The sequence below is a fragment of the Oncorhynchus masou genome, chromosome 24, assembly GCF_036934945.1.
Source record: "Oncorhynchus masou masou isolate Uvic2021 chromosome 24, UVic_Omas_1.1, whole genome shotgun sequence".
In the NCBI taxonomy this organism is placed as follows: domain Eukaryota; kingdom Metazoa; phylum Chordata; class Actinopteri; order Salmoniformes; family Salmonidae; genus Oncorhynchus; species Oncorhynchus masou.
In genome coordinates, this window is record NC_088235.1 from 53,872,913 (window position 1) to 53,899,152 (window position 26,240).

Consider the following 26,240-nt stretch of genomic DNA (forward strand, 5'->3'; position numbering starts at 1 on the left):
AATAGCCCTTACACAGACTGGAGGTGTGTTGGGTCATTGTCCTGTTGAAAAATAAAATAATAGTCCGACTAAGCGCAAACCAGATGGGATGTGGTGTATCGCTGCAGAATGCTGTTGTAGCCATGCTGGTTAAGTGTGCCTTGAATTCTAAATAAATCACTGACAGTGTCAACAGCAAAGCACCACTACACTATCACACCTTCTTCTCCGTGCTTCACGGTGGGAACCACACATGCAGAGATCATCCGTTCCCCTACTCTGCGTCTAACAAAGACACGGCAGTTGAAGCCAAACTCATCAGATCAAAGGACAGATTTCCGGTATAATGTCCATTGCTCATGTTTCTTGGCCCAAGCAAGTCTCCTGTTCTTACTCATGTCCTTTAGTGGTGGTTACTTTGAAGCAATTTGACCATGAAGCCCTGATTCACGCAGTCTTCTCTGAACAGTTGATGTTGAGATGTGTCTTTTACTTGAACTCTGAAGCATTTGAACTTATCCTTTGCAGCAGAGGTAACTCTGGATCTTCCTTTCCTGTGGCAGACCTCATGAGAGCCAGTTTCAACACAGCGCTTAATGCTTTTTGCATCAAGATTGACTGACCTTCATGTCTTAAAGTAATGATGGACTTTCATTTCTCTTTTCTTACTTGGGCTGTTCTTGCCATAACATGGACTTGGTCTTTTGCCAAATTGGTCTATCTTCTCTATACCACCCATACCATGTCACAACACAACTGAGTGTCTCAAACGCATTAAGAAGGAAAGAAATTCCACAAATTAACAAGGCACACCTGCTAATTGAAAAACATTCTAGGTGACTAAATCATGAAGCTGGTTGAGAGAATGCCAAGAGTGTGCAAAGCTGTCATCAAGGCAAACGGTTGCTACTTTGAAGGATCTGAAACATAAAATTGATTTTGATTTATCACTTTTTTTGGTTACTACATGATTCCATATGTGTTATTTAATCGTTTTGATGTCTTCACTATAATTATACAATGCAGAAAATAGTTTAAAAAAATATATTTAAAAAATCTTGCATGAGTAGGTGTGTCCAAACTTTTGACTGGTACTACATGTGTGGTGTGTGGCATGCTTTTGTTCTTCTGCATCCATCTCATCCTGTTAGGTGGTTGGGAACTAACCTGATTCTCTGCTGGGCGCTCGGTCATGACGCAGGAAGAAGCGCACCTCTGCCCTGTGCTGTCCCCAGCGCTGAAGCACGTCCAGCATCCGCTCCCCATCTCCTACAGGTCGCTCTGATGGGGGGAGTGGAGGTGGGGAAGAGAAGAAGGGGTTAGACTAGAGAACACACACACTCACACACAGGTTTAGGATGTTATGGAATTGAGTTAGTGGTGCTTGGGGAAACAATAAACCATAACAAATCATTGCATCCCCCCAAGATTTGGAAATAATGACATGGGCACATCCTATAAAATAAAATAAATAAAAAAGTTTAAACCCACTATCATCCCAAAAAAGATCTGTGCTTAATTCTAACCCTGCCTAGCAGTATCGATGTGTTTTACATTGTTGGTTTAAAGTAACAAGAGTAGGAAAAATGTACACGCATGTGACTACCAATCCAGCATCCATACATTGGACAAACATACATCTGTAAATGTTAGTAATTTAGTCTCAAAAGAAAAGCAGTCAATGTGTGTGTCGTATGACACGTGTCGTGTGGTTTGTGAATCCGATCAGACCACACTGACTGACTGGGGGAGGCTAATCTACATTTTGAGGATATGCATTTAATCAAGACTTAAGTAGCAGAACTTGAAATTGTGTTTTCTTTTTCTTACATTGGATAAAAGTAGAGACTCAGAGCTAGAAAATGGTGCATACACTACAGCTGAGGAACACTGGGAAAGTAATTCTGCTTTGAAAGTTGAAAAACGTATAACCCACTTTTTTTTTAAATGGCCTTTTGTCATGATTACACAGGGAGTCCTGGAAGCAGGTGCAGAAGAAGAGTTTAATAACAATGATGAAAGGCAAATGAACAAAACAGGAGCTGAGCACTGAACATGAAAACAAACCAATACTGCCTGAAGACTGAGGCTACTGAGGCTAAATAAAAGGGGAAGTAATCAAGGTACTGATGAAGTCCAGGTGTGCATAACGATGGTTGCCAGGTGGGAGTAATGTGGGTTGCATAACTGGTATATTTTAACGCCAATAAACCCATCCGTTTGAACATGAATTTAGTACATGTCAATCTAGCAAATCAGGTAACAAAATACAACTTTCTAAGCAATGTTTTGGTTTGTTTCTAGCTTGTTAGCTAGCTACCAAAATGTTAAGTTAGCAGGCTAACCAGTTCAAATAATGACCACATTATGACAACATCTTAACTTCAGCTAATTTGTATTAATTATTATAGGAAAATAACCTCACAACAAGATCATTATTTACAAGTTGGTAGCATCTTAACATCTTAAAGATTGATTCCATACATTGTTTGACATGTTTCTACGGACAGGAACGGAACTTTTTGACATTTTGTCTGCAACTAGGGAACGCGCTTCATGACTTTGGATTTGTTCAACAAACGTGCTTACAAAAGTAGCTCTTTGGACATAAATGATGGACATTATCGAACTAAATCAAACATTTAATGTGGAACTGGAATTCCTGGGAGTGCATTCTGATGAAGACTATCAAGGATAATGGAATATATATAATGTTATTTCTGATTTCTGTTGACTCCAACATGGCGGATACATTTTTTTTCTGAGCGCCGTCTCAGATTATTGCACGGTTTGCTTTTTCCATAAAGTTTTTTTTTTTAAATCTGACACACAATGAGTATTTCTGTAAAATGATGTGGCTCTCTGCAATATCACTGGATGTTTTTGGAACCAGTGGACGTAATGCGCCAATGTATAGTGAGATTTGTTTAATATAAATATGAACTTTACCAAACAAAACATACATGTATTGTGTAACATGAAGTCCTATGAGTGTCATCTGATGAAGATCATCAAAGGTTAGTGATTAATTTTATCTCTACTTGTGCTTTTTGTGACTCCTCTCTTTGGCTGGAAAAATGGCTGTGTTTTTCTGTGAGTTGGTGGTGACAATCGTTTGTGGTGCTTTCGCTGTAAAACCTATTTGAAATCAGACACTGTGGTGGAATTAACAACAATATTACCTTTAAAACGGTATAGGATACATGTGTGTTTGAGGAATTTTAATTTTGTGATTTCTGTTGTTTTATATTTGGCACCCTGCACTTTCACTGGCTGTTGTCATACCAATCCGGTTAACGGGATTCCATTCATAAGAAGTTAAGGCAGTTCACGTTCCAGAAGGCATTTCTACCAAAAAAACGCATTCTGATTAAAAAAAATACATGTTTACATTTAAATGCCTCTTCAGTGAAGTAGTGACATGTGACATACGCCTAGCTTCCTGAAACGAGTCACATTTTCACTTCATGTCCCAGAGAGGTGGCGGCTCAGGGAAGGACAAAGATATGTTGTTGATGCTTTCAGCTGAGCTGGGTCTGATCCAACAGGCCTATTAGTCAACCACTCCAACCTTTAACACCCTCTTCCATCTTCTCTTCATTATACAGAAGTACTAATCACATAGTTGATTATTGCACCAATGTATTTATTATGTTCCAACCACATCGATCATGTTGTCACTCTTAACAAAAAATGACAGTCAACTAATCAGGTCATTACACACTAGGGTAGGGCAGTATCCAGATTTTCATACCGTCATACCGTTTCTGTATCATACCGGGGCATACGGTATTACTGGAATTGCACACAAGGTGTGCTAATGTTTTTGATGAATAAAACCATTTAGGCAACAGGGATCTTGATCCAGGAGGCGTTTGAATGCCTCTGCTGTAACCAATAAAACTTGATCTTGACATCTAGCCACTTAGCTAGCAAGTTAGCAAACCAAATAATTTAGAAAAAAAACAGTATATCTTCCAAGCCTAGAATGCACAGACAGTTTTACATCAGTGCAGACCGCAAAAGTGTACAACTGTTTTTTAGGGAATAACACACCCAGCTTATTAGCAACAGAGACACAGATAAAGTGCACTCCCAGGAATCCCAATTCCACATTAAATGCTTGATTTAGTTTGATAATGTCCATGTGGAAGCATCACGTCTGGCCAGTTGGCACACAGTCAGTACACCTCTATTCTTTATGTGCTTTCCAAAATAGTATTTTATCTAAACTCTCCCTATTTATGTTTCATATGCTCTTGAAGTTTGATTAGAAGATTAGCCTTTCCTCAAGTAATCACTAGATCATAGGTATTGTTACTGGTACAGGTTCCTTATTTCACAGGCCTCTACAGGTGTTAATTGTCAGATTGACAGGCATCTACAGGTGTAAAGGGGAGAAGGCTCACCAGATCCGCGCCACATCTCAGCCAGGTGGCATTCTGTCTCTCCGGGCTCCTTACACAGCTCCACCACGTCCCGGCACAGAGTCTCCGGGGTAACGGGCACCTCGGTAAAATGCTGGTCATTGTTACTGAGGTACACTGTCAAGAACATCTGGGGGGCAGAGAGAGACAAACACAGGATATTAACATTATGACATCCTTTAAAGAGATTCCCAGTATTTTTGTATCGTTTTTTAGCCAGTAGTTCTTAAAGTAGTGCTCACAAACCAAAATAATGGAAACACAATTAAATTATATTGAAAGCAGGGGCTTGCACACAGGTGTGGTTCTTGAGTTAATTAAGCAAATAACATCCCATCATGCTTAGGCCCATGTATAAAAATTCTGGGCAGGCCATCTTAATAATAATCTGAGATATCTACTGCAGATCTCATCCTCCACGTACAATACCCGTTCTGCCAGTCACATTCTGCTAAAGGTCCTCAAAGCACACACATCCCTGAGTCGCTCGTCTTCTCAGTTCGCTGCAGCTAGCGACTGGAACGAGCTGCAACAAACACTCAAACTGGACATTTTCCTCTCAATCTCTTCATTCAAAGACTCAATCATGGGCACTCTAACTGACAGTTGTGGTTGCTTTGCGTGATGTATTGTCTACCTTCTTGCCCTTTGTGCTGCTGTCTGTGCCCAACAATGTTTGTACCCTGTTTTGTGCTGCTACCATGTTGTGTTGCTACTGTGCTGTTTTGTCATGTGTTGCTGACTTGCTATGTTGTTGTCTAAGGTCTTTCTTGTTGTGATGTGTGTTTTGTCCTATATATATATATATATATTTATTTATTTTATCCCAGCCCCCGTTCCCTAAGGAGGCCTTTTGCTTTTTGGTAGGCAGTCATTGTAAATAACAATTTGTTATAAACTGACTTGCCTAAGTCAAAATTAACAAATAAATACAAATAATGGATTGGCTTTATATAGCGTCTTTCTACCTAGTGAGGAACTAAAAGTGCTAAAAATTGTAATTTTGACCAATATTTTGGCTTCCATGGCTATGCTCCCATAGGATGACAATTCCCAGATCCACAGGGCAAGAGTGGTCACTGAATGGTTTGAAAACGATGTCAACCATATGCCATGGCTCTCTCAGGTACCAAATGTCAACCCAATTGTATGCTTATGGGAGAATCTAGAGCGGTGCTAGAGATTGTATTTCCACCACCATCAACAAAACATCAAATTTTGGAATATCTCGTGACAGAATGGCATCGTATCGCTCCAATAAAATTCCAGACACTTGTAGAATCTATGCCAAGGTGTTTTTAAGCTGTTCTGGCTTGTGGTGTCCCAACGCCCTACTAAAGATACTTTATGTTGGTGTTTCCTTTATTTTGGCAGTTACCTGGGTGAGCGCGCACACACAGTGCAAACCAAAAGTTTGGACACACCTACTCATTCAAGGGTTTTTCTTTATTTGTACTATTTTCTACATTGTAGAATAATAGTGATGACATCAGAACTATCAAATACCACAAATGGAATCATGTAGTAACCAAAAGAGTATTAAACAAAATATATTTAAAAATGTGAGATTCTTCAAAGAAAACACCCTTTTCCTTGATGACAGCTTTGCACACATGTGGCATTCTCTCAACCAGCTTCACCTGGACTGCTTTTCCAACAGTCTTGAAGGAGTTTCCACATATGCTGAGCACTTGTTGGCTGCTTTTCTTTCACACTGCAGTCCAACTCATCCCAAACCATCTCAAATGGGTTGATATTGGGTGATTGTGGAGACCAGATAATCTGATGCAGCACTACATCGCTCTCATTTTTGGTCAAATAGCCCTTACAGAGCCTGGAGGTGTGTTGGGGCATTGTCCTGTTGAAAAACAAATGATAGCCCCACTAAGCGCCAACTAGACAGGATGGCGTATCGCTGCAGAATGCTGTGGTGGCCATGCTGGTTATGTGTGCCTTGAATTCTAAATAAATCACTGAAACTGTCACCAGCAAAGCACCCCCACACCATCACACCTCCTTCTCCATGCTTCACAGTGGGAAACACACATGCGGAGATCATCCGTTCACCTACACTGAGTCTCACAAAGACACACAGATGGAACCAAAAATCAAAAATTTAGACTCATCAGATCAATTGACAGATTTCCACCGGTCTTATGTCCATTGCTCATGTTTCTCGGCCCAAGCAAGTCTCTTCTTTTCATTGGTTTGCTTTAGTAGTGGTTTCTTTTCAGCAATTTGACCGTGAAGGCCTGATTCACACAGTCTCCTCTGAACAGTTGATGTTGAGATCTGTTTGCTACTTGAACTCTATGAAGCATTTATTTGGGCTGCAATCTGAGGTGCAGTCAACTCTAATGAACTTATCCTCCGCAGCAGGGGTAACTCTGGGTATTCCTTTCCTGTGGCGGTTCTCATGAGAACCAGTTTCATCATAGCTTGATGGTTTTTGCAACTTCACTTGAAGAAACTTTAAACCTTCTTTTCCAGGATTGACTTTTTCCAGATTGACTGAATTGCATGTCTTAAAGTTATGGACTGTCATTTCTCTTTGCTTATTTGAGTTGTTCTTGCGATAATATGGAATTGGTCTTTTACCAAATAGGGCGATCTTCTGTATTCCACCTCTACCTTGTCACCGAATAACTGAAGGAAAGAAGGAAAGAAATTCAACAAATTAACTTTTAACAAGGCACACCTGTTAATTGAAATGCATTCCAGGTGACTACCTCATGAAGCTGGTTGAGATAATGTCAAGAGTGTAGAAAACTGTCATCAAGGCATCAAGGGTGGCTACTTTGAAGAACCTCAAATATAAAATAGATTTTAATTTATTTAACACTTTTTTGGTTACTATATGATTCCATGTGTTATTTCATATGTTTTATGTGTTCACTATTACTCTACAATGTAGAAAATAGTCAAACTAAAGAAAAATCCTTAAATGAGTAGGTGTGTCCATATAAACACACTGAAAATTTAATAAACTAACATTTGGAACACCTTATATTGAGTTGCACTCACTTTTGGCCTTACAACAGCCTACATTTGTCAGGGCATGGACTCTACAAGGTGTCAAAAGCATTCCAAAGGGATGCTGGCATATGTTGACTCAAATTCTTCCCACAGTTGTGTCAAGTTGGCTGGTGGACCATTCTTGAGACACATGGGACACTTGAGCGTGAAAAACCCAGAACTGTTGCAGTTCTTGACACATTCAAACCTGACACCTACTACCCTACCCCATTCAAAGGCACTTAAATATTTTGTCTTGCCCATTCAACCTCTGAATGGGCACACATACACAATCGCTCTCTCAGTTGTCTCAAGGCTTTAAATTACATCTTTAACCTGACTCCGCCATTTCATCTACACTGATTAAAGTGGATTTAACAGATGACGTCAATAAGGGATCACAGCTTTCACCTGGATAGTCTGTCGTGGAAAGGGCAGGTGTTCTTAATGTTTGGTACACTAAGTGTATTGTGCATTCGGAATGTATTCAGATCCATTCACTTTTCAATGTTTTTGTTACATTACAGCCTTATTCTAAAATGGATTCAATTGTTGTTCTCGTCAATCTACACACAATACACCATAAAGACAAAGCAACAAAAAAAATGTTTGACATTTTTGCAAACCTATTAAAAATGTTAAACAGAAATAACTTAATAACATAAGTATTCACACCCTTTGCTCTGAGACTCGAAATTGAGCTTAGGTGCATCCTGTTTCCATTGAACATCCTTGAGATGTTTCTGCAACTTGATTTTGAGTCCACCTGTGGTAAATTCAATTGATTGTACATGATTTGGAAAGGCACACACCTGTCTATATAAGGTCCTACAGCTGACAGTTCCCATAAGAGCACAGATGTGACGCTTAGCATTCAGGCCAAATAGTTCAATGATGGTTTCATCAGACCAGAGAATCGTGTTTTTAGGTGCCTTTTGGCAAACTCCAAGCAAATCAAATCAATTTTATTTGTCACATACACATGGTTAGCAGATGTTAATGCGAGTGTAGCGAAATGCTTGTGCTTCCAGTTCCGACAATGCAGTAATAACCAACAAGTAATCTAACTAACAATTCCAAAACTAATTTCTTATACACAGTGTAAGGGGATAAAGAATATGTACATAAAGATATGAATGAGTGATGGTGCAGAGCAGCATAGGCAAGATACAGTAGATGGTATCGAGTACAGTATATACATATGAGATGAATATGTAAACAAAGTGGCATAGTTAAAGTGGCTAGTGATACATGTATTACATAAGGATGCAGTAGATGATAGAGTACAGTATATATGTATACATATGAGATGAATAATGTAGGGTATGTAAACATTATATTAGGTAGCATTGTTTAAAGTGGCTAGTGATATATTGTACATCCTTTCCCATCAATTCCCATTATTGAAGTGGCTGGAGTTGAGTCAGTGTGTTGGCAGCAGCCACTCAATGTTAGTGGTTGCTGTTGAACAGTCTGATGGCCTTGAGATAGAAGCTGTTTTTCAGTCTCTCGGTCCCAGCTTTGATGCACCTGTACTGACCTCGCCTTCTGGATGGTAGCGGGGTGAACAGGCAGTGGCTCGGGTGGGTGTTGTCCTTGATGATCTTTATGGCCTTCCTGTAACATCGGGTGGTGTAGGTGTCCTGTAGGGCAGGGAGTTTGCCCCCGGTGATACGTTGTGCAGACCTCACTACCCTCTGGAGAGCCTTACGGTTGTGGGCGGAGCAGTTGCCGTACCAGGCGGTGATACAGCCCGCCAGGATGCTTTCGATGTGTGAGTGGACCAATTCAGTTTGTCTGTGATGTGTATGCCGAGGAACTTAAAACTTACTACCCTCTCCACTACTGTTCCATCGATGTGGATAGGGGGGTGTTCCCTCTGCTGTTTCCTGAAGTCCACAATCATCTCCTTAGTTTTGTTTACGTTGAGTGTGAGGTTATTGTCCTGACACCACACTCCGAGGGCCCTCACCTCCTCCCTGTAGGCCGTCTCGTCGTTGTTGGTAATCAAGCCTACCACTGTTGTGTCGTCCGCAAACTTGATGATTGAGTTGGAGGCGTGCGTTGCCGCGCAGTCGTGGGTGAACAGGGAGTACAGGAGAGGGCTCAGAACGCACCCTTGTGGGGTCCCAGTGTTGAGGATCAGCGGGGTGGAGATGTTGTTGCCTACCCTCACCACCTGGGGGCAGCCCGTCAGGAAGTCCAGTACCCAGTTGCACAGGGCGGGGTCGAGACCCAGGGTCTCGAGCTTGATGACGAGCTTGGAGGGTACTATGGTGTTAAATGCCAAGCTGTAGTCGATGAACAGCATTCTCACATAGGTATTCCTCTTGTCCAGATGGGTTAGGGCAGTGTGCAGTGTGGTTGAGATTGCGTCGTCTGTGGACCTATTTGGGCGGTAAGCAAATTGGAATGGGTCTAGGGTGTCAGGTAGGGTGGAGGTGATATGGTCCTTGACTAGTCTCTCAAAGCACTTCATGATGACGGAAGTGAGTGCTACGGGGCGGTAGTCGTTTAGCTCAGTTACCTTAGCTTTCTTGGGAACAGGAACAATGGTGGCCCTCTTGAAGCATGTGGGAACAGCAGACTGGTATAGGGATTGATTGAATATGTCTGTAAACACACCAGCCAGCTGGTCTGCGCAAGCAGGCAGTCATGTGCAATTTACTGAAGAGTGGCTTCTGTCTGGTCCCTCTACCATAAAGGCCTGAGTGGTGGAATACTGCAGAGATGGTTGTCCTTCTGGAAGGTTCTCCCATCTCCACAGAGGAACTCTGGAGCTCTGTCAGAGTGACCATCGGGTTCTTCGTCACCTCCCTCTCCCTCGATTGCTCAGTTTGCCCGGGCTGCCAGCTCTAAGAAGAGTTGGTGGTTCCAAACTGCTTCCATTTAAGAGTGATGGAGGCCACTGTGTTCTTGGGGACCTTCAATGCTGCAGAAAAATGTTTTGGTACCCTCCCCTGATCTGTTCCTCAACACAATCATGTCTCGGAACTCTAAGGACAATTCCTTCGACCTTATGGCTTGGTTTTTGTTCTGACATACACTGTCAACAGTGGGACCTTATATTGACAGTTGTGTGCCTTTCCAAATCATGTCCAATCAATTGAATTTACAGGTGGACTCCAAGTTGTAGAAAAATCAAGGATAAACAATGGAAACAGGATGCACCTGAGCTCAATTGAGTCTCATAGCAAAGGGTCAGAATACTTATGTCAATACGGTAAGAATATTTATTTGTTTAAATTAGCATAAATTTCTAAATAACTTTTTGCTGTGTCATTATGGGGTATTGTGTGTAGAATGCTAGGGATAAAAACAAATTGAATAAGGGTGTAATGTAACAAAATGTGGAAAAGTCAAGAGGTCTGAATACTTTCCTGGCCACCCCACATATGCTCTCTTTAATTCTCTTTCTTTCTCTCTCTCGGAGGACCTGAGCCCTAGGACCATGCCCCAGGACTACCTGACATGATGACTCCTTGCTGTCCCCAGTCCACCTGGCCGTGCTGCTGCTCCAGTTTCAACTGTTCTGCCTTATTATTATTCAACCATGCTGGTCATTTATGAACATTTGAACATCTTGGCCATGTTCTGTTATAATCTCTACCCGGCACAGCCAGAAGAGGACTGGCCACCCCACATAGCCTGGTTCCTCTCTAGGTTTCTTCCTAGGTTTTGGCCTTTCTAGGGAGTTTTTCCTAACCACCGTGCTTCTACACCTGCATTGCTTGCTGTTTGGGGTTTTAGGCTGGGTTTCTGTACAGCACTTTGAGATATCAGCTGATGTACGAAGGGCTATATAAATACATTTGATTTCCGAAGGCACAATGTTCAAAGGAGTGGGCTCCACACACGTCACTGCATCTCAATGGTCAAAAATGGGTTCCTGTCCTTGTGTGGCTTTATGTGAGAGCACCAGAACAGTTAGAGCAGATTCCAAAAAGGCATCAACTACATTCCATTCACTTATTCTGTCTTTTCAAAACACTGACATTGTCCTAACTAGGTAGCCATACTTCTAAGAGTCCATTCTAACCATAAATGTTCTCTCTTTTTAAATGTGCAGGTGTAAGTCATCAAAAGCAACCGCCCAATACAAACAATTAAACTCACTGCTGATGATGCAGATAATCTAGGTGGTCCAGACCTAACCAGTAGCTTTGGTAAATTAGGATGCAAATGTACACTTTATAAAACAATTAGGTAATAAACCATAGCCCATGCTTGGCTTACATCAGTAGGGTGACGGACGGGGGGGGGGGTTGTAAATGAAAGGGTCACAGTGGTTTCAGAGATTCAAGCCAACCCTACAAAGTACCACCCCAGATAAAGAGAAAGGGTTAACAATGACAGACAAATCTTTCACAAACGTCACCTAAAAGGGGAGCCCCCTGCCCTCATTAAGTTCCTCAACACTGAATAGTTTTAGTTGCTGTTGTTATTTTGTCCTGGTCCTAGATCTGTGCTTAAAGCTTATCCAAGCTCTGTGCCAAATATCTGGGATCAGCCTTTGCTTAGAAGGGAAACCTCAACCTCGAGCCAGCACTCCACTTCTTTACATGCATTTCACTACAACATCTGCTAAATGTGTATATGTGACCAATAAAATTACATTTTTGAACCACTGGACTACAGTGTGTGTGGATCATTCAACAGCTCTAGGAGAGTAGAAGCTTCAGCTTTGTAGGAGGGGTTTGCCAGATTCGCTCTGCAAGGTTTCAAATAACAGTGACCCAGATACATGATCGTTTATGGCTGCTTGGTTGTTGTGTGGGGCAACAAATCATGTACGACAAGCATGGAGTTCCCTTTGACTCTTCAATGCAATAGATTAGCTCTATTTTACAGGAGGGCTTTAAATCCCAGCAGGACAGGAAAAGTCGCCCAGAAATCACTACAGGCAGCAGTTGACAACATCAGCTCGTGCAAAGAATGTAGGACATCCAGAGGACCCTGTTAATGTTAGGAGAGAGGGATAGGGAGGGGGGAGAGAGTGAAATGAGAGAGAGAACGAAAGAGTTGTGACATAAGGTAAAGCCCTCTGGGGCTCAGCACTAAAGTTAATGATCCAGACAGACCATGTCATTGCGCTCTCTTTCAGCCTACACTGGATGAGTTGGCACTTGGTGGCTTCTGCTCCTGACCTTCATCCATCTCTCCCTCCCTTTCACACAAAATACATTGTAGGTAAAATACTCCTGAATATATCACGAGAGAGGAAGAGGAGATTAGAGAGGAGTGGTGGATACTAAAAATATACAGTACTGCATATTATGGCCAGTATATTGCCCATTTGTTGCCAAAAAGTAGCACATACAGTTAACTTGCAAAATTAAAGGAAACACGAGTAAACGAGGGAGACAAAGTATATTGAAAGCAGGTGCTTCCACACAGTTGTGGTTCCTGAGTTAATTCAGCAAATAACATCCCATTATGCTTAGGGTCATGTATAAAAATGCCCAGTTTCCCATTTTTTGGGCTACCATGGCTAGGATAGATCTAGTGGTTAGAACGTTGGACTAGTAACCGGTAGGTTGCAAGTTCAAATCCCCGAGCTGACAAGGTACAAATCTGTCGTTCTGCCCCTGTTCCTAGGCTGTCATTGAAAGTAAGAATTTGTTCTTAACTGGCTTCCCTAGTTAAATAAAAGGTATAAAAAAAGTGTGTGTGTGTCTCAATCACCAGATCAACCAAATTGACCAGTTACGGGAGATTCTGGAGCAGCGCCTGAGACAGCATTTTCCACCACCATCAACAAAACACCAAATTATGGAGTTTCTCATGGGAGAATTGTGTCACATCCCTCCAATAGAGTTCCAGACACGATCATTTATGCCAAGGTACATTGAAGTTGTTCTGTCAACTCGTGGTGGCCCAATGCCCTATTATGTCAAGTTGTTAGCATTTCCTTTATTTTGGCAGTTACCTGTAAATTCCATTTATTTTCTCAATGTCCTGATGAAATAATTTTCTATCACGCACATTCTCTCAGGTCAACATGATCTATAATAATATTGAAGCTAATAGAAACGCTAGAGCAGAACGGGAGAGTGGAAGTGCAGTAGAAAATTGCACTAAAGTGTGGAGAGTGGTGCTGAGACACTACCCCGGAGCTCATTAAAATATGAATTAATGCCACAGCCGGAGAAATAAGCGCAGGTCAATAAAAACCTAATGAGTCGATTAAGAAATAACAAAACAGGATAACAGCTGTTTAACAAAGCAGAGCAAAACATATAGACACTTTCACCCAAGCGAGAGTGCAGCAGCTGCAGCATCACCGTAGTTCTCCAGTAACACACAGGCCAAGGGTACCACGTGGCCTGAATGGAGATAAGACACGTCAGGGACAAACACCTGCACAGGTCAGCAATCAGGAGCAATGACTAAGATACAATAGTTATACACTATCAAAAACATAGCCTAGTATAATCAGCCCTGAAAGTGAAGGTTTAGTTTCAGTATCACAACCAAAAAAAAGGGAGGTTGGAACGAGATGCTGTGCTGCATTACCCGCTTGAGGAATATGGCTGGTTTCTAATAATGTCCTAAAAGAGTGTGCCCGCTGCCAGTCAAATTATAGATAGCAGGTGCACACAATATCCTGTTGTGACTAGACAGGCATGGTTCTGTCTGATGAAAGCTGCTGGTAGCAGAACAAGATCAAACCCTATCTGTCTGTGATTCATTTTATGAAAGCACTTCTGAGAGCAGGAGAGGAGCTACAGCTGATGACACTACCGTGCCCCCTTAACACACACACACACACGCACACACACCTTGTAGAGTCATGATGACCTAGCCCAATGGGATTGAGGTATTGACTGCCCTGATCTGAGATCAGACTGGTCTACTCCCAATCCTAACGTTAACCATTAAGGCAGATTGCTGGGGGAACGGCTTATCAGGCGTTTCCAGTTGTTTAGGCATGCTTTCATGCTTTCATATCTACTGGGTTTAAAATAGCCAATTACAAGAAGTAGGACGAGGGCAGTGTGTGTGTGCCACTCCCACTCAAATAGAATTAACACATTACCTACGACACATGTGGTGCTGCAAGAGAAATATGATTTGTGTAGGCTACACTGTCCCGCAAAATAAGGGTCAATACTACTGTATGTTATTCTCCTTTAGTACAAAGTCAATATCTATTTTGTTGAGTTACCATGAGAGAAGGTGAGGGGGGGGGGGGGGGGTTGTCAAAACTGTCCCCTTAGCAGTTTCCATTATCAGATCCCCAGGACTAAACATGAGGCACAGTAAGAGCTTTAGACTTCAATGTCAAAGTAACTAAAGGCCTGCTTAGAGAGCAAACATCAATACCACCGTGTGCACCAAGTCAGAGTCACCTACAACATGCTGCCAGGTCCCACACGCACATATGTAAGCGCACACAGTCTCTGTCCATTACATATATTCTGGGGTGATAAAGCGATCCAGCTAGGTCTTGTTGAGCGAGCCCCCTCTAAGGAAGTCAATAGACCGCATCAAGACAGGCAGCATCGCTCGGTGTGTGCATCTGTTTTTCCGTCCTCTCTGCAGAACTCTGGGCCTGAAGACTTGGCTCTGCTCCAGCTGGGCAGTCCTTCAAAAACAAATTGCAAAATAATCTATACATTATTCCTTTTCATCTACTCATAGCAGAATACTCTATATATTATTCCTTTTTCATCTACGCATGGCAGAATACTCTGTGCATTAATCCTGTTCATCTACCTCCACTAAAGTGGAAGACAGAGGAGAGAAGGTCTTTGGTGAGAGCGGTAGCTAACAACTTGTGCTGTAGTCTGCAGTAGGCTACGTCACTTATATTCAGCATAACCTCCAGTCTCTGTCTGCACTGCACCATGTTTCCCTCCAAACTCCTCCTTTCATGGTCTCTCTATTCTGCATATTATATTGTGACGTGAGGCAACTATGAGCCTTCTACAAGAGAAAAGAGAAATGGGAGCCAAATTAATCAGAATGAGCCAACTAACAAGAATTTTATTCTTCCCTATCCTAGACAAACTGTTTTTTTATTTTTTTTATTTAACTAGGCAAATGAGTTGATCAACAACCCCAATACCATTTATTCATATTTTAGAAGGGACAAGTTAGCTCAACCGATCCCGTAGATGTTAACGTGCACTAATGTAATTAGCATGAGATTGTAAGTAACATAAACGTTTCATGGACATGTCTTATATGGGCAGAAAGCTTACATTCTTGTTAATCTAACTGCACTGTCCAATATACAGTAGCTAATAGAGTGAAAAATGACCATGCTATTGTTTGACGAGAGTGCAAAATAACAACACGTATCATGGCAACTGGTTCGATACATTCACCTCTGAAGGATAATAATATACTTACATACAGTATTCTTGCTCTGATTTGTCATCCTGAGGGTCCCAGAGATAAAAATGTATCATAGTTTTGATTGATAAAATCCATTTTTATATTAAAATATAAGAACTGGGTTCTAAGGTTTGAATCCCTGCTGTCTCCACACCCACCACGCCCGGGCCATCTAGATGTGTGAAAGTTAGTGTATAAAGCTAATGATCCATCATGTATGACATTCCTGGTAGTGTGTAAACTTACATCTTGTATTATCATATAATTGTTCTATGTTCTCTATAGTTATGTACTTGAAAGCGTATCAATTGACCAATTCAGCACAAATATGGTCCAGTATTGCAACACGTCACTGGATCAATCTGAAACATTGCGCAGTGGCCAAAATCTAAATTGCGCCTAAACTACAATATTATATTATGGCCTTTTTCTTGTATTTCAAAGATGGGGGGGAAAAAAAACACTTTTTATTTCTTTGTATTATCTTTTACCAGATATAATGTGTGATATTCTCCTACATTAACTTCACATTTCCACAAAGTCAAAGTGCTTCCTTTAAAATGGTATCAAGAATATGCATATCCTTGCTTCAAGTCCTGAGCTAGTTATCCAATTTTGTCATTTTAGGCGAAAATTGAAGAAGAAAAAAAGGGTCAGATCCTTAAGAGGTTTAACTAAACCGAATTTGGAATGAGCAGGATAAAGTATAACGAGATCATTGGCACAGGTGAGTGCGAGTGGGACCCAAATTCCTCTGACCATCCCTGGCTGTTGTATAGGTCCATCATCTTTTCTACATACTTTATATCTGTTTCAGTCTTTTACGTTTACACTGAAAGTGTCTTTCTGTCCCAAAATGTCTAGGGACACTCAACGAGGGGCTATGTTCTCTGGAAAATAGTACTTGACGTGGAAGGTGTGTTCCACAACGCATGACCTTCCATGGCATTGCATTCTTTTCTAGAGAACGCAGAGCCCTGAGTTGATTATCCCTTTGATACCATCGCTATAAATTAACATATTTGCCATTAGAATTGTATTCATTTGCCAGTATAAAGGTGACAATATCCGCTGAAGTAGCCAGTATGTTTACTAGCTAGAGTAGTTGCCTTGGTAACCATACACACAGACTTGCTAGTTCAGCTAACAAACCGTCATCCTACCTTGCTAATATGAAAATCGAAATAACATATAAGCACTTCAAAACCATACAATTATACCATGCGTTAAATGGAAATAATGCACGCGCTAGAATGCCCTTCAAGCCAATCAGAAACTAGTATTCATAAATGCCACGTTATACGTCAGCCTTTAAAAAAAAAATTATGGGTCACGACGCAAAGTGGGTCGCAAACCTGTTAATGGTGTATCGCAACGTGTTACAATGAAGGTATAATTATTTCATTAATTACTGGAATTGATTTTGGACAAGTGCAACTGCACTCTGTTCCAGTGCGTTCTCTGCTTAGCAGCAGTGTCTCTGCTCAGCTTGGCAGCAGCGGGAGTGGGTGGAAGATGCCGGTGTGCTTCGGTTTACCTCATCTTTTTTCTGCAGCAGATGATACGCTGTCAGCCACTGGCTTGTCATTCCCACTCGCCATCATGCAATGGACTCAAGTTAGCCACAAGTTCTGACTGAGCTCAATTGTCATGAAACGCAAATACAGCGATGTGTTTCTCTTGGTTTAATACAAACTGTGAGAAATAACGAGGAGCGCCCACAATGTGTTTTGTACAGGGAAGTGCTTAGTAATGAGTCTCTCAAAACGAACAGATTAAAATGACAGGTCCTGACCAAACATCCACAGCATGACGGTAAACCCAGAGGTCTTTCAGAACAGGGCAGAATTCAGGAAACAGTGCTTCGACAGTGAAAAAGTAAATCAGCTGGCAAGGCATTTTTGTCATTTTATAACAGGTGACGATAAGCAGAAGGGAGTACTATTTATCATAGTAGACGATGCGAGATTATCTTTCAAACAATCCCCTTGTACACAACTAATAGCTAGCTACCTAACTTTATCCAAAGCAAGCTATCTAGCTACTGCTAGTGTTTCACTAAGTAACAGTATAGATGAAGATGGAAAAAAAACTTGCTGTTAAAATACAAGTAATCATTTTTATTCTGAACTGGAACACACTGATTGACGCAAGATGCATTTTTGAGGCAAACACGCACAGTTCTGGGTTGTTCATCTACAGCAGGAAGCAGTCTCCTGCCAAGCTGAGAAAGCAGTAGATGTTCTGATCCAGTTTGGCACCAGAAACCTATACGAGTCAAGGTTCTCAACTCTGGCATAGTTAAGAAACAGACTCCATGCTGAGCATGACCTCAGAATTGCACTGTCAAAACCTGAGCCCAGAATATACCTGCTTGTTGAAAACTTCAGCCAGCCACACACACCTCTCATTAGGACTGTGAGTGTGTTTTCTGGTCTACATCTGATTGATGTGATCAATCAGTTAGGAATTGTAATTATTCATTGTATTTTAACAGCAACAGTTCCAACCTAGACAGATATGTAAAAGTGTTAAGGGGGAAAAATAAACATGAATAGCTATTTATGGGTATTTCATTTAATTGTTATTAGTCTATGTTGAATTGTTAATGGGCATAAGGGCAATGAAATGTACCGATATGTACATATAGTTGCATGTTTTCGAAGACTTGGGTCCCAGGAAAACACAGAATTTCTAATTTGGGTCTCTGGCTTAAAGTTAATGAATATATTTATAAAACTTTGGTTGGAGCACAGTATACTGATTGGATGAAAGCCGTGGTATATCAGACCGTATACCATGGATATGACAAAATATTTATTTTTACTCTTCTAATTACATTGGTAACCAGTTAATACTAGCAATAAGGCACCCAGGGGCTTGTGGTATATGGCTAAAATATCACGGCTAAGGGCTGCTTCCAGGCAGAACAGCCCTGAGCCGTGGTATATTGGCCACAACACACCCCCTCGGGCCTAATTGCTTAAATATTGTACACTGTTTGGACTAAGACAATACAAATACATAGAGCAAAGTAGAGCAGAGCTGCCCACATCATTACCTAATTTTCCCTCCCTTATATCACCACAAGCCTAGTTTGATGTGGTTGTTGTTTTGGTTGATTAAGACAATATGTTTAAGTCAACATTGAACACTTCATTGCTGTTTAGGAACAAATGTGTATAGGTTTCAGAACTCATTGTAACAGTATACATTTTTAAATAATTCAACATGAGATTTGGCCAATAAAGAAAGTTAGGCTAACTAGAGTATTACCTCTGTACCCTCAAACTGTAACATGGCACTAACCTCCCTAAAATAAACCTGCAGAAAAACAAGCTTTGATTACAAAACTGTGTACACAGCTCAAGACCAAATGAGTTAATCACTGCTGTGAGAGAAGGTAAATCAGAGTAAAACTATTGTGTGCAACTAGACTACACCCACAGTGGGCCAACAAATGGAGAGCATCTCTTTTCATAGACAGACAAGACACACATAATCACCTATTCCATACGATCATAAAGAGTCACTGCCCATTGTCTTAAGAAAACAGTGACCCCCTTTATCACCCTCCCCCACTCAAGCCAGCCACAATGCTGCAACATTCTAACTCCCAGAGTTAGACCACAAGCACAGACCATACCTCATGTTCTGTGGCTATAATATTGTGATAGGGATTATGCTGATCGTACTAATAGCACAGAGTAGATGCTAACACACCAAAAAGACGTGCACATACGGACACACCCCAGCGGGCCCAAGGTCTCCTGTGCCTATAAAGAGCTACATGGTATGGTAAGAATAAGGAGTATATATATATATATATAGATCTCCATGTGAATTGAGGTTGGTGATAAATGGCTGGGTGTGAATAGTGGCGCTAGGTCATATCTAGCAGACGGGAGTCATCCTGAGAGTACTCCGTCACTGCTGCCTGACAACATGAATCATTCACTCACTCATCCAGTTACTGGAAAGAGAGGAATGAGGGGGAGAGATGCACACACTGCAGGATACCTGTCTGTATAGTAAGTAATACTCTATTTCAATAAAAGTGATGAAAGATGGAGCTCAGCACTGCAGCAAAAGGAATGGATCTCTCATGTTGGCAGGGGTCCACATTACCAACTGGTATGTGTGGGAATGATCACTTCATCCCACTCCTGTCAGCAGCTTTTTATTCCGTACCCGCTCGCTTTTTGTCCAACTCCCACCCGCGCCCGAACCCAACCACAGTCCTGCAATGTTATTTTAGGTGTATGTGACACAGCTCACTTGCCAACCATGGTCCCAGCAATTTTGCACCCTAAAGGCAAAATCAAAATGTGCTAACAGTAGGTTAGGTTAAATTACCAGAGATTCTCACGTGGCCCAATATATTAGGCTATCGGTATTACTGGGCTATATCAGCCAATAGGCTAGATGCAGTTTGAAGAGAGCAGAGTTTGAGAGAGAACGGACACTTGCACTTTCTCTTGAGATACGTTTTGCATATAGCCTGTCTTTTAGTAGTGGGACGATTTTCAGATGGGGATCAATATTTATTTCTAGGCAATGTAGTTCACTATTGCCTAATCATTTGTTTAGTTAATTTCCTTTGAAAAGATAACTGCCACCTGATTCTACACCCATGCATAGACAAAGGCAGCCTACTCTTTCATATAGCCAGAGGAGAGGCAAAGCAAGAGGGTTCACTCTGTCCACTATAAGCAGATAATTAAGCAAGCAGTTTTTGTATGGGGGGGGGGCTGTTGGAATTTGAAGTTGTCTTTGCATATTCAGAAAGCTAGCATAACATCTCACTCTCCAAGGAACACAGACAGATGACGTCAACACCCCTCACCGAATATAAAAAAGTATTCAAATGACAGGATGTATCTAACAATTCCAAGCTAGGAGTAGGCGTGCGCTTGACAGCCCGCCGTTCCGCTCTGTGGTCAACAAATTCCATGCATAGGGCGGAGACACAAGCATCTCGTCAGTATCTCTGATATAGCCGCTCCGATGCAATAATTGAATAACCAATGTTTCGACAGACAAGCTGTCTTCATCAGGCTATAATGGCTACTGAACTTGACGCAGCCAATTCTGAGTCTGTGAATAAAGGAACAGAGTTGCTTTAAAACAATAGGTAGAAAAAAATAGTTTCATCCCAAAGTTCTGTCTGACCGCCCGCAGCATGTAAAAAAAAGACCCCGCGGAAATTATCTGTTGGGACCTGCAATTAAATGTCGGGAATGCAGCCCTCTACTACAGAGTTGGTTGGTGACTTGTTCAAGGAAAAACAATAACTGCCACGTTCAAAATTATGTATCTGTGTCAAAACTATCCGATTAATGAGTTTTGAACAAAGATCGATGAGAAATTCTCAATCTCCTATGGACATAAATGTAGACACTCGGGTGATTGATTATGCATTAGGCTTCTCTGCAAGTCCTTAGTGCTGTGGATGGGTTTTTCCAATGTAAACAATAATAATAGCTTCCTAGTGAATAAATAATTAAAAGGCTTCTCACCATAAACGTTTTAGCCTAGCAGGCTCTACAAAAACATCAAGACTTGCAGTTTTTAAAAGAACGAACACTATCTGAAAATCTGTTAAATGTCTATAATTTGTCATGAATTAGGCAGCCTACCATTAAATTGAATCAACCCTACAGAAAGAAAGTCACACACAATACATACATACATAGAAAACGGTTTAAATTGTAATGTATAACGTGGAATGCAACTTGAGTTTTTCTTTATATCTGAAAACAAATTGGTGGAGATCACAACAATGTAACCAACAGTATGGCTAGGCCCCATGTGTCAATTTAATGCCCGACGAGAACGTTACAATGTTGAGTTAGATATCTCTACCATAGAAGCAAATAGGCGAGTATAGTGACAACTTTTTTCAAGCAATTAAAAGGCAGAAATTCTCACCGGCATCATTTTAGCCTCGTACCGCATTTAACCAGTTAAATAATTCCTTGGATCGTAGTATCTCGGAGAGCTGGTGGCGTTGTAGCTCAATGTATTTTTAAGCCTGATCCTGTCCCGTAGCCTGTCCGATATAATCGTGTAGATGAGTTCTCTTCTTGTTGTTCAATTGTAAAAAAGGCCAAAGATAATACAATGTATTTCGTTGTCTAATAGCCTAATCAGTCTCCTCTCGTCCTATGCCGTGGACCTGTTGTAACAAAATGCAAGGCCTTCTGGAAAATAAAAGTTTTTAGATGCGATTGTATTGCTTAGAAGTTGGTAGTCGTGGACGGAAACGCATTGCGTTCAAATCTCTAATTATTGCCTGACCATTACCCAAACCGATCAAATAACACGGATATGTGCGATTATTTTTTTTATATATATTTTGCAATAGTTTTCCGAGGCCGTAGGTGCCTATCCAGCCCTGAAACACCGCTGACAGCGTACTAGTTCGGTGGAGTGCTAGCAGCCTATCCCAGAGTGACGTAGCAGGAGGAAACTCATCCCATTGGAATTTAAGCCCCGCCTCGTTTCGGACAATGATGGAGTTCGATTAAGCTGAACCGGGTGCAAGCCGTGAGGAAGCACACTGCACCAAATTCCCTAGTTTCAGACGAATTATCCTTAAACCTCGGAAGACTCTAGCACCTTCCATGCCAGTCGGAATAACGGAAGTGTTATCTCTGAACACTCAAGTTGGTTTCTCCATCGACTGTAGGATAAGTGGAACATGGTGCTTAAAATCAAAGCAAATCAAATTTGATTGGTCACATACACGTGTTTAGCAGATGTTAGTGCGGGTGTAGCGAAATGCTTGCGCTTCAAGCTCCGACAGTGCAGTAATATCTAACAAGTAATCGTTAACAAATTACACTACATATACCCAATACACACACATCTAAGTAGGAATGAATTAAGACTATATACATATATGGATGAGCGATGTCAGAGCGGAACGGACTAAGATACAGTAGAATAGTATAGAATACAGTATATACAAATTATAAGAAATGCAAGATATGTAAACATTACTAAGTGACTAAGATACCATAGAAGTTTAGAATACAGTATACATATGAGATGAGTAATGCCAGATATGTAAACACTATTAAGTGTTCCATTCCTTAAAGTGGCCAGTGATTTCTAGTCTATGCCTATATGCAGCAGCCTCTAATGTGCTAGTGATGGCTGAACCTCTTAAGGATTGGACCCCTTTTTTCAAATTTCCCATAAAATGACATACCCAAATCGAACTGCCTGTAGCTCAGGCCCGGAAGCAAGGATATGCATTTTCTTGGTAACATTTGACAGGAAACTATTTGAAGTTTGTGGAAATGTGAAAGGAATGTAGGGGAATATAACACATTAGATCTGGTAAAAGATAATACAAATAAAAAACAACTGTTTTTTTATTGTTTTTGTAGCATCATCTTTGAAATGCAAGAGAAAGGCCATAATGTATTTCTTCCATTTTTTTAATCATAACTTTTCATGTTCAAAACTGTGCGCTCTCCTCAAACAATAGCGTGGTATTCTTTCACTGTTATAGCTAAAGTAAATTGGACAGTGCAGTTAGATTAATAAGTATTTAAGACAATATCAGATATGTCTATGTCCTGGGAAATGTTCTTGTTACTTACAACCTCATGCTAGTCACATTAGCCTACGTTAGCTCAACCGTCCTGCAGGGGACCCACCGATCCTGAAGAAGTTTTAGCAGTCTGATGGCTTTGAGATAGAAGCTGTTTTTCAGTCTCTCGGTCCCAGCTTTGATGCACCCGTACTGACCTCGCCTTCTGGATGATAGCGGGGAAAACAGGCCATAGCCCGGGTGGTTTATGTCCTTGGTTGTCTTTTTGGCCTTCCTACTCTGTGGAGACTAAAGATCCTGGCTGCCAATGTGTCCAGCTTGAGCCATGCCATTATTAACTTCTCCACACTCACACCTCACCATAAACATGCTTTTATTTGTAAATTAAGTATATTGAAATACAAATCTATAAAATGAAGTGTACAAGATAACATAAGGATGGAAGTCCAGGACATATGAATAAAACAAATATTTCCCTCATTATGTCGAGATCATGACTTATTTAACTCATGATCACCACATAACAAAAGTGGTTTTGTCGAGATCACGCATCATCCATTATTTGTTCAGATGCAAGATAATCACTTCATCAAAGAGCCCTGTGGCTGCATTGATCGTGATGCTGGGCGTATAAGCCCTGAACGATGACTGACAGGCAACTGGGTCTCCCAGGTGCTTGTGTTATTTGCCGATTTTTCCCCTGTTAAATATTTAGCTATTCTTCTGATTATGCATGCTGTTTTAATATATTTTTTACATAGATTAGTACTTGTTACATTATGAATGCTTAGCAGGACAGGAAAATGGTCCAATTCACGCACTTATCAATAGAACATCCCTGGTCATCACTACTGCCTCTGATCTGGCTGACTCACTAATCACACATGGTTTGTTTGTTAATGATGCCTGAATGTTGGAGTGTGCCTCTGGCTATCCATTAAAAAAATATTTATTTTATATATATTTACTTTTGATACTTAAGTATATTTGAGTAATTACATTTACTTTTAATTCTTAAATATATTTTAAACCAAATACTTTTAGACTTTTTCTCATGTTGATTTTACTGGGTGATTTTTACTTTTTCCAGAAGTGTATCTGATGTTGTATTCTCATTTGAGCCTTGTTGTGTTTTTAAAATAGTTGAAAGTGCAGTTCTATCACATTTAGATAAAACATAAATCAAACATAATTTTCCATTGTAAACTGGTTGTGCTTTTAGATGGTTGAAGCATAGTGATAACACATTGGGAATTATTTTTGAGTGGGTGAGTAAATACATCTCATTGATTAAAGTCTCAACCAATTATTACCCAAATTTCAACATTGAAATGATGACATGTGCCCAGTGGGTAGAGAGTTCGAAAATTAACTCTGCATTCTACGTCCTGTGCACCCCAGCGTGTGTGATAAAATCAACAATACAAAACCAAAGATATTGATCTGTTTTAAGAAATGTATCTTATGTTATTGTGATGACTATACTGTAAACTGTTATGCTAATCACTAAATGATGTGTAATGTTGGAGTTATTAATGTAGTTCAACTAGAAATTAAATTACACTCAACCAAAAAATAAACACAACATGTAAAGTGTTGATTCAATGTTTCATGAGCTGAAATAAAATATCCTAGAAATTTCCCATATTCACTAAACGCTTATTTTGAAAAAATGTTGTGCACAAATTTGTTTACATCCCTGTTAGTGAGCATCTATCCTTGCCAAGATAATCCATCGACCTGACAGTTTTGGTATATCAAGAAGCTTATTAAACAGAATGATCGTTACACAGGTGCACACCAAGACAGTCGTGAAGAGGGCACAACAAATCCTATTCCCCCTTTGGAAACTAAAAAGATTTGACATGAGTCCTGAGATCCTCAAAGGGTTCTACAGCTGCAACATCAAGAGCATCCTGACTGGTTGCATCACTGCCTGGTACGGCAATTGCTCGGCCTCTGACCGCAAGGCACTACAGAGGGTAGTGCGTACGGCCCAGTATATCCCTGGGGCTAAGCTGCCTGCTATCCAGGACCTCTACACCAGGCGGTGTCAGAGGAAGGCCCTAAAAATTGTCAAAGACCCCAGCCACCCCAGTCATAGACTGTTCTCTCTACTACCGCATGGCAAGCGGTACCGGAGTGCCAAGTCTAGGACAAAAAGGCTTCTCAACAGTTTTTACTCCCAAGCCATAAGACTCATGAACAGCTAATCAAATAGCTACCCGGACGATTTGCATTGTGTGTGTGTGTGTGTGTGTGTGTGTGTGTGTGTGTGTGTGCGTGTGTGTGTCCAAACCCTCTTTTATGCTGCTGCTACGCTCTGTTTATCATATACGCATAGTCATTTTAACAATACATTCATGTACATACTACCTCAATTGGGCCGACCAACCAGTGCTCCCGCACATTGGTTAACCAGGGTATCTGCAACCATATCTGCATGTACATACTACCTCAATCAGCCTGACTAGCCGGTGTCTGTATGTAGCCTCGCTACTTTTTATAGCCTCGCTACTGTATATAGCCTGTCTTTTTATTGTTGTTTTATTTCTTTACTTACCTATTGTTCACCTAACACCTTTTTTGCACTATTGGTTAGAGCCTGTAAGTAAGCATTTCACTGTAAGGTCTACACCTGTTGTATTTGGCGCATGTGACAAATAAACTTTGATTTGATTTGTGCTGGAGGCAATAAAAGGCCACCGCAGTTTTGTCACACAACACAATGCCACAGATGTCTCAACTTTTGTGGGAGCATGCAATTGACATGCTGACTGCAGGAAAGTCCACCAGAGCTGTTGCCAGAGAATTTAATGTTCATTTCTCTACCATAAGCAGCCTCCAACGTTGTTTTAGAGAATTTGGCAGTACATCCAACCAGCCTCACAACCACAGACCATGTATATGGT

General features: G+C 40.9%; 1 protein-coding gene across 3 annotated transcripts in view; it reads right to left on the bottom strand.

Annotated features, from left to right (window-relative positions):
* Positions 1 to 22,202, bottom strand: part of LOC135512329 (apoptosis-stimulating of p53 protein 2-like) — a 60,209-nt gene extending 38,007 nt beyond the window's left edge. For all 3 annotated transcript variants that reach the window (XM_064934253.1, XM_064934251.1, XM_064934250.1), the window contains exons 1-3: positions 21,696 to 22,202; positions 4,389 to 4,536; positions 1,147 to 1,260 (exon numbers count right to left, since the gene is read on the bottom strand). In XM_064934253.1, coding sequence (XP_064790325.1) covers positions 1,147 to 1,260; positions 4,389 to 4,536; positions 21,696 to 21,722 — 289 coding nt within the window. In that variant the 5' untranslated portion in view covers positions 21,723 to 22,202. The remainder of the gene's footprint in view (positions 1 to 1,146; positions 1,261 to 4,388; positions 4,537 to 21,695) is intronic.
* Positions 22,203 to 26,240: the final 4,038 nt, after the last annotated feature.